This window comes from Octopus sinensis, linkage group LG15, assembly GCF_006345805.1.
Source record: "Octopus sinensis linkage group LG15, ASM634580v1, whole genome shotgun sequence".
In the NCBI taxonomy this organism is placed as follows: Eukaryota; Metazoa; Mollusca; class Cephalopoda; order Octopoda; family Octopodidae; genus Octopus; species Octopus sinensis.
In genome coordinates this window covers 62,352,708-62,362,707 of record NC_043011.1, presented here as the reverse complement: position 1 = coordinate 62,362,707, position 10,000 = coordinate 62,352,708, and the positions used below count along the sequence as shown (strand labels likewise).

At 38.5% G+C, this 10,000-nt stretch overlaps 1 protein-coding gene across 4 annotated transcripts in view; it reads right to left on the bottom strand.

The window, feature by feature from the left end:
• Positions 1-10,000, bottom strand: part of LOC115219702 (glutamic acid-rich protein-like) — a 140,479-nt gene that overhangs the window by 74,880 nt on the left and 55,599 nt on the right. For 3 of the 4 annotated variants that reach the window (XM_036509801.1, XM_036509800.1, XM_029789878.2), the window contains exons 2-3: positions 5,793-6,981; positions 722-1,216 (exon numbers count right to left, since the gene is read on the bottom strand). In XM_036509801.1, coding sequence (XP_036365694.1) covers positions 722-1,216; positions 5,793-6,966 — 1,669 coding nt within the window. In that variant the 5' untranslated portion in view covers positions 6,967-6,981. The remainder of the gene's footprint in view (positions 1-721; positions 1,217-5,792; positions 6,982-10,000) is intronic. The other variant, XM_036509802.1, reaches the window with a different exon arrangement.

The following is a 10,000-nucleotide window of genomic DNA, read 5'->3' as shown; positions in this document are numbered from 1 at the left end:
ATAAACAAATTCATCCAACGAAGAAACCTGTACATAATCGCTTGTCCGACTAGATATAGTACCAGACCTCCCTCAGATTGTACACTAGATAATGGACACGTTGAGGCGCAGCAATGTATCTTGAGCAAGAAAGCCCTGAGGAGTCCATCCCTCTCCAGGCTAAACTCATTTCTACAGCTGAGTGGTGAACTGGAACAACATGAAATGAGGTGCTTTGCTCAAGAACACAAAGCATCGCTCGGTCCAGAAATCGAAGCCACAGTCTTACGATCGTGAGTCCAACACCCTAACCACTGAGCCACGCGCTCGAAAATAAAAAGGGACATTCAATGATATTTGAACACGGGACGCAAAAACTGAAACAAATACCATAAAACATCTTGTCTAATGCTCTACCGACTCTGCCTGTCCACCGCCTGGATTGGTGCTTTATCTATAGGCCTTGGTGGGAAGCGAACTCAGAAAAATAAAAGGCGGAATAAATGCCACAAGGTGTTTCGTCTGATGTTCGAAACATTATTCTTATTCTCTGCCTCAGTAAAATGAAAAAGCACCGGATTGCTAAACTTAGAATATATTTGATCACAGGTCCGTTCAATCGAGAATGTCCGGGGACCAAGCAACAAAAACAACAACAACAACAATAACAACAACAAAAACAATAAGCAACAATAACAAAAAAATTGTCTGCCTTAATTAAAAGTTGAGGGGCTTATCTTACCCGTGGATGGAATGTTTTCTCTGTTGTCTTGTAACATTTGAAGTCTGTTGTCTGGTATATCATACAATAAAGGCAACTGAATGTTTTTCCTAAGCGGTTCGTCCATTAGATTGTTTTGGTAGTTCTGTTGGTTGCCTATGTAGTCGCTTTCTTTATTGTTTTCTAAATCGTTTGCCGCCATTCTGATAATCGGCCGAGATCTCTTGTTTACAGAACTTTTGATATCATTTGAACGACGATCAAATCTTCGGAGATATTCCAATGCCAGTTTGTCCAAGGCTTCTTCTGTGTCCGAATCTATTTCCTTGTTTCCTAGTTCTTCCATAAGTTTTTCTACTTTAATGGCGTTTTGAAGATCAGTAATTTCTCTTGGAATCGATTCATCTGTATTCTGCGTTGATTGAGAAGCTGTTGCAGCTTTGAGGGCGTCAGTCAAGTAATCTATTTCCATCCCTTCTAGTTTGTGCTTGATCCATAGTTTAGCGATGATTTTGGCTGTTTTCGAAAACAGAAAAAGGAAAAATTCAAGTGAAAGCTTTGGAAAGAAACTAATTCGAACATAGGAAAATTAAGAAAATTGAAAAATGAAACCATTTATTGCAAATGCTATATCAGTGAGGTAAGACAAAAATGAATGAAGCCGGTCATTCGACATGCTAAAAATAGTGACTAAAGATCTTTTAAATTACACTTTGCTGAGAAACACGTTAGAAGATTTATTCCACTCACTTACCCTCTTTTACTCTCTTTCACTTGTTACAGTTATTTGACTGCGGCCATGCTGGAGTACCGCCTTTAGTCGAGCAACTCGACCCCATGGCTTATTCTTTGTAAGCCTAGTACTTATTCTATCGGTCTCTTTTGCCGAACCGCTAAGTTACGGGGACGTAAACACACCAGCATCGATTGTCAAGCGATGTTGGGGGGACAAACACAGACAAACAAACAAATACACACACACACACATATATACATATATATATATATATATATATATATATATATACGTATATATATGCATATATACATATATACGGAGGGCTCCTTTCAGTTTCCGTCAGCCAAATCCGCTCACAAGGTTTTGGTCAGCCCGAGTACAAGACACTTGCCCGAGGTGCCACGCAGTGGGAATGAACTCGGAACCGTGTGGTTGGTAAGCAAGCCACTATACAACAAAAAAGTAGGATAATCACTCACATATGAATTACCCAAAATAAGTCGTTTTAACCGGAGGATAACGCCATCTAGTGGAGATTACGTGCTTAAAGAACACACGAAGAACATCAAGGAGGTGCGTTCGGATTCTGCATGTATCAGAACATCGTGATTTTACTTAGAAGTAAAAAATTTAAGCGAGACACAACATATATTTTAAGTACAATCTCCAAAATCTTTGTCGAGATAACAACATCTGACGTTGTGATGCCGGTGAGTTAACGTCTATATTTTTGTATAGCACTGTCCCGCCGAGCAGAGACTTCTTTTTAATACCATGGATTTGTTCCCCCTATGTTAAATTACTATAGAAGTGAGCATATGACGTAGTGGTTAAGAGCTAACCCCAAGATTCCGAGTTCGATTCCAGGCAGTGACTTGAATAATAATAATAATAATAATAATAATAATAATAATAATAATAATAATAATAATAATAATAATAATAATAACAACAACAACAACAACAACAACATCGAAAAATATCTTAGGAATGAAAACACAGGTTCGAAATTTCCCCAAGACACCTGATGAAGGCTGGAGGGTATATCAGCCGAAAAGTTGTGTTAACAACAAACAATATGAGGACAGTAATTTAACATAGGGGGAACAAATCCATGGAATTAAAAAGAAGTCTCTGCTGCTTTTATTTATCTGTTATCTTTTACTTGCCCCAGTCATTGGATTGCAGCCATGCTGAGTTATGTCGAACAAACCAATCCCTGCATTCATTCAATCGTTCTCTTTCACCTAATTACTAAGTCATGGCGATGTAAAGAAACCAACACACATACGTTAGTACATATGCATACTTATATATATTTATATGTGCACGTGTTTGTATGTATATATATATATATGAGACGGGTTTCTTACAGTTTCCGTTTAACAAATCCACTCACAAGTCTTCAGTCGGCCCGGGCCTATATTGGAAGATAATTACCAAAGCTGCCACGCAGTGGGACTGAAACCAAAAGTATATGATTTGGAAAGAATCCTCTTATCACACAGCCTTGCCTGCTCCAAGATTTATTTGTTTATTTATTTATTTATTTATTTATTGTTCTGCAATTTGCTAAACGCGATTCAGAAAATGGAGGGCTCGGTTGCGACAGATTCAGAAACACTGCTCTAGGCACAAGCATTTCATCTGTCTTTACGTTCTGAGTTCAAATTCCTCCGAGGTCGACTTTGCCTTTCATCCTTTCGGGATCGACTAATTAAGTACCAGTTGCGTACTGGGGTCGATCTGGTGAACTGGCCGCTTTCCTCCAAATTTCGAGCCTTGTGCCTAGACTAGAAAAGAAAAACGGCAAAGTGTGTAATCAGAGAAATATTTCACTGCTATTTCTAGCAAATCGAGCGACTAGATAGTGGTTTCCTCATTCGCTCTAAAAAGAAAAAAATAAGTAAACTAGCAAGACATTTTCTCTGTTTTTCCAATTTGTGATATGGGGCGTGAGAATTTCAAATTGTTTAAACTGGCATATTTCTTTTAATAACCAAAATCTTGGAATATGTTTAAAGGAAATCGTAACCTTGAAGGAAAAAAATCAATGATACCATTCAAAGATCAATTTAATTTTTTGATGTGATTTTCAATGCATAATATCGATCAATTTTATTAAAAGGAAATTTCTCACCCATAAAAAAAAAACAGAAAAGTCAATCAATAAAGATATTGAGAAAATCTTAAGCCAATGAGTGACTTTATCGTGGTGACTCAACCGATAAGCTAGAGCAGTGAAATCAAGCTCAGATTGAATTATACCTTCATGTCTTTATCTCAAAATGGAAAAACACATTGGATAATGTAATCTAAGAAAGTCAGCGCTCGACAAATACAGGATGATCATAACTGGGACACAATTGATGAGGATGTGATTCCATCAGAACTAATAATAAAGATATAAAAGTGGTATGAGGTGATGGCTGTAGTCGTTAGGCCTAGTATAATATCAGGATCGATATCCAGGCTATAGTGGAGAAGGAAGTAAGTCACTGGATTTCGTTGAAAAGAGGTGATGAGTAATGACTAGAGAAATATTGAGTAAAACAGGGTAACCAACTGGGGATGGTAACCAATTGGACTACCAAACATGGTAACCAAGTGGAACCGGTGCACAACAGTGGCATCGAGGGCAAGACACCGAAACGGGGTGCATTCTCTCTCGATGTTCCCGTAAGCCTGCAGCACTTTCGACTGGTAACGCTTGTTTCTGCAAGTTGTTTGCAAATAATCTGGAAACATTTCAGCTAACGAAGAGGGCAATCAATATCGTATGAGCCAACGAGGGGTCATTTACGGAATTATTGAATACGCTTGATATAGCAGTCAGATAACATTAAAAATGTCTATCTAAAATAGAATTAAAACGCAAAAGCAAAATGAAATCACGAATAATGCTAAAACCTGGAATCTCTAAAAGAAAGGGTGAAATTATCCAAATATAAAAAAGCCTTCACTTCCAAATGAATGTGGACAGATATTATACGCCGTGCTTTTGCTAATTGTCATAGGTGCCTTTGCAGCCGCGAGTAGACAGTTAAAAAGACACCTTTTTAACTGTCCTACCCTCCGACCCAGTGGAGCATCCAGGTTGTGACAGCTGCAGGAAGTGGGTGACGGAGAAAGCTGCACCAGAACTTGGTCAATACTCCTTTCCAGGGGAGTAGTCTGAAGCAATGTAAAGTGAACAGTGTTGCGCAAGGACACAAAGCGCCGGCCGACATTGAAACCACATTGTGATCGTGAACCAAACACTCTAGGCATTTGTCTATTTACCTTCACAAAAAATAAAGTCCATGAAAACTAAGTGGTTTCTGCTTTTGGCACAAGGCCGGGGATTTTGAGGGGCGGGGCTTGGTCGATACCTTCGTCCCTAGTGCTAGGTTGCTATTTTATTCTATTTACTCTGGAGAGGTGAACGGTAAAGTTGACATAGACGGCATTTGAACTTACAACGTAAAGAACTGCAACTTATATCACAAGGCATTTTCCCCGGAAATCTACAGTTTATGCCAGCTCGCCGTCTTTATAATAATAATAATAATAATAATAATAATAATAATAATAATAATAATATAATAATAATAATAATAATAACAACAACAATAATAATAATAGGCTTCAGATTTCTAGGGAGGGGATTAGTTGATTACATCGACCCCAATGTTTCACTGGTACTTAATTTATCGACTCTGAAAGGATGAAAGGCAAAGTCGACCTCGGCGGAATTTGAATTCAGAACATGAAGACAGACGAAATACGCGAATAAAATTAATAACAGAGAAACGAAAATAAAACTTTGAAAACAGCAACGCCGCCATAACTTACGTGGAAGCCATGAGCTTGCCTTCAAGGGAAATAATCAGAGAAAGACTTGAAAGTGAACGTAATATCGTAATACTTCATGTAAAGTAAATAAAACAAATAATCCAGAATCCTTGTCCGGTACCGGATCGATCCCAAAACCTAATCAGTTTGTGCCAGTCACGAGGCCAACCATCCTTGAAAGTTTCATCCGAATCCAGCATGCGGTTCTTGAGATATCTTCTCCAAGGACAGACAAACGCAACTGAAAACAATACTTCCGCCTTCGCTAAGGCGGAGGTAATACTACTACAAATTATTATTATTATAATTAGAAGAAGAAGAAGAAGAAGAAGAAGAAGAAGAAGAAGAAGAAAGAAGAAGAAAAGAAGAAGAAGAAGAAGAAGAAGAAGAAGAAAAAGAAGAAGAAGAAGAAAGAAGAAGAAGAAAAGAAGAAGAAAAAGAAGAAGAAGAAGAAGAAGAAGAAGAAAAAGAAGAAGAAGAAGAAGAAGAAGAAGAAGAAGAAGAGATGAGTTTACAAACCTATATCTGGTGTTCCTATTTCTTGATTTTCAGCATTAAAATCTGATGATTCTTCCTCATCCCCATCCTCTCCTTGCAGTGAATCAGAAACAGGAACCAAATCTTCTGCCATGCTGCTCTGCTGTGGCACCCAGCTCTCATCTTTATTTTCATCCTGTTCATTCAAGCTGTTTTCCTCAGCAATCTCAGCATCTTTCATGAATTGTTTTTGCAGACGCTGTAGTTTGTCTAATTTCGCCAGATCACCGATGCTCATCTCCATCAAATCGCTATTCGACTGGTCATCAACAATAAGATTATCTCCTGGTTCGTCTTCCATTTCTCTCTGAAATTGCCGGCTTCCATAACCATCTTCTGTTGTTGACTCATCAATATCGTCTGACATGGCGTTGTTTTGTATCAAATCCCGCAGTTCAGCTGCACTCAGCGTGTTTCTGTCGTCTGCTTCTTCAAATTTTCCTCGCTTTCGGTCCCGTTTTTTATCAGATGTTAAGTCATCCATGTTTAGCTTCTTTTCGATTTCTCGATTTTGCAAACGACCGGCGAGTAAAATTAAGTTTTCAATTTCTTCTGGCGTTAAGTTGTTAAATGCAGATTCCACAGCGTCGGCGTTTTCTGGCGTCAAGTTATTTCGCTTAGCCATTTTCTTGGCGTACTTTTTATAAAGCCTTTTATAATCTGAATCAAGTGAAGGCCTCTTATTTAAAGCTAGATCGTCTTTTGCATCTGAGAGCCCGAATGAATTCAAACGTCTGTCACGATCACCTGCTCGTTCTAAAGGATCTTCTTCAATCTGACTCATCAAACTTTGTACGTCACGAGCTTGTTCCGGACCGTAGTAGAGCAAGTTATCAGAATTTGCATCATTCAGACTTCCTGCATTTTCACTATCCTCCTCCTCGTCTTCATCAACTTCATCAACGACGTCATTGTCATCCCCTTGATTATCAACTATGATCGGTTGATCTTGATATTGTATGCCTTCCTGAGGGAGTACCTCGTCGGCTGCATGCAATTGAAAACGCCGCCTTTCACGTTCAAGTACACGCAAAGCTTCATGCAGGTCGCTCGGATTTTCGGCCGTATCTAAAATGCTTCTTTTTTTCCGAATCACGCTCAGTGCTCCGTACACACATAGTGCTAATAGTAACAGGGTTGTTTGAATGGGCCTCATTTAGGATTGCATCAACTGAAAAACAAAAAAATAAAACAGTGTCAGACAGGAGGTCATATTAATTGAAGCTCATTTTTAAAATCAATTTTCTGGTTTTAATTTTTATCGTTTAGTCAAAAGCAGAAAGGCAACCAGTATAATACTTTATATCAGGACTTGAAATAAAAAGTTTGTATTTTCTATAAACTAGAGCCCTTACGCGTGGGTTTCCAATACAGAAGACTCTGCCAAAGGCCCCAGAACCAAGGGATTATGTCAAACCAGCCCTGAAATAAAGGGAAAGGATGTTTCTGTGACTGAAGACCTGACCCGAATGGTTATAATAGAGGGGACTCAATCAAAGGCATCCAAAACCATGTGAGGGTGTCAAACCGGGCCTCAGTGGGAGGCTGTTTTTCTCCGATTAGGAATCTGGCACAAATATCAGCAACAAAGGGAACTCCACCAATGATACCGAGAATTAGGTGGTGGTGTGAAGCCGGGCGATGGATGAACTCAGTGTTGCCATCAGAAACTATCGCTGACCAGCTTCCTTACAATTTCCGTCTACCAAATTTCATTCAATAGGATTCTAGTCGGTCCTAACCTATATAAGATGAACAAAAAAAAATTTGTTCAAAGTATCTCGCCGGACTGAACTCGACACTAAGTAGTTACGACGTGAAGCGTGGCTGTGTGGTAAGAAGCTTGGTTCCGGGTTCAGTCCCACTGCGTGGCACGTAGGGCAAGTGACTTCTACTTTAGCCTCGGTAAACAGATACTTAAAGAAGATCACTGTATATGTGTGTGCTTGCACGCGCGCGTGTGTATTTGTTCCCCATCACCGCCTGACAACCGGTGTTGGTATGTTTACGTCCCCGTAATCATCAAAAGAGACCGATAGAATAAGTGCCGGGCTTAAAAATTAACCCCTGTGGTCGATTTGTTCGACTAAAATGCTTCAAGGCGGTGCCCCAGCATGACCGCAGTCGAATGACTGAAACAATTAAAACAATAAAAGAAGAATATTGTTCCTCTGAGTTTCTGTCCGCGAATTTCAAAATAATTGGAAAAGAATCAACAAATGGCTAATGTTAGCTGAGAGAAATATTATGCAGCTGGTGCTTTTATTGTTGTTGTTGTTGTGGTCATCATTATTAGTTAACCCCAGCTTATACCTGACCAAACACATCAATGATAAAAAGCGATCAATCCGTGACCATCACGTGTTTTCTGATATATCGTATGTAAAACCGTGTAGCGAACCTACACCACGCGTGTCAGCAATGGCATACCGCAAGCTTGCAAGTGACACAAGATGGACCTTGAAAAAAAAAGAAAGAAACTGTCTGCATGGTAGTCTTATGTTCTGAGTAACTTCATTTAAAGGATTTACTTCAAACTAAAATATGTAACTAACGTTCCAAAAGCAGGATTATCATTGCCACACAGCGGTCTAAAACGATTCACCATCACAAACCTATCACTACATTATCTGAAGTACCCCCTCCTTTTTTGATTATATGATTTAAGTGTCTGATTTAATAGTCTTCACTATTAAAAAGGTTGCAAGACGCAACGAAAATTTTAGGAAAATAAAAATAAGAAATAAGTGGAAATTTTACCAGTGAGTGTGTTAAATAATAAGGCACAAAAAGAAAATGACTCTCCGCAGACACAACAGAACATGCTTCAACACACGAACTCATATAAAGAATCTTGCAAACCAAATCCAGAGACGAAATATGATTTAAGTGATATTTCGGTTTTTATTCCTAGCAAACGAGTGACCGTAAAACAAAATGTGTGTATGTATATGTATACGTGTGTGTGTGTATGTGTGTATATATATATATATGCGTGCGCGTGTGTGGGGGGGGAGAAAGAGATATAGACAAAAACATTGAATGAGAGAAAGCGAGAAAGAGAGGGAAAATGTAAGAAAGGTAGACAAAGAAAACAGTGAAAAGGAAAAACCAGATTTTGTTCCGGTATTTTTCGTATTTTATTGACTCGAATGTTCCAGAATTAACCTCATCGTCCTTCAATTTTGTGTCATTAGTGTCTTAGCTTGAACAATGCACGCCGACTGAGGAACCGCTTATGATGCTAGTGTGCTTGCGTGCATGTCTGTGTACGTATGTATGTTTGCGTATTTCTATCTGGCAAGCCAGATAAGCATATATATATATATATATATATATATATGTGTGTGCGTGTGTGTGTGTGTATTGAGCATTTTATCGATAAACTATATCGCCATTCTAGAGCGGAGGATTAAAGGAAATGTTAGAGTATTGACTAAGATGCAGTTCTATATTTCAGAGATGAGGAATTATGCACATTATTTACATTATTTACATTTGACGGATATTTGTCCTCATCTTGTTTGTTGTTAACACAATGTTTCAGCTGATATACTCTCCAGCCTTCATCAGGTGTCTCGGGGAAATTTCGAACCTAAGGTATTTTTCGATGTTGTTGTTGTTATTATTATTATTATTATTATTATTGTTATTGCTATTATCATTATTATTCACGTCACTGCTTGGAATCGAACTCGGAATCTTGGAGTTAGTAGTCCGCGTTCTTAACCCCTACACCATATGCCCGTCAAATGTAAATAATGTAAATAATGTACATAATTCGTCATCTCTTAAATATAGAAATGAAAAAATCTTGTTTTTATTATGAAATATAAGGAATTATATATATAAAAAATGCTAAAATATTATATTCATAGTAGAAGTTTCCCAGGGTCACATAGGACTCCAGGGGTCACATAGGACTCCCAAGGATCATATGGAACCCTGACGCGAACCATTGGGTTAAGGGTTTCCACGTTAAATTGTGAAGGGTCATAATACTATTGCTAATAATTTTACTGACAGGAATGAGTGATCAGTACACGTGTACTGATGACGTTCTTTAGATCAGCACTGGTCAAGCAAATCAATGATCAAAGGCGTTCCTATACTGGCCACCTCATTTGTTCTTCATGCCCGTATTCTGTTTCCAAACGATACGATAGACTTAGGAAGATCTCTTTTCGCTG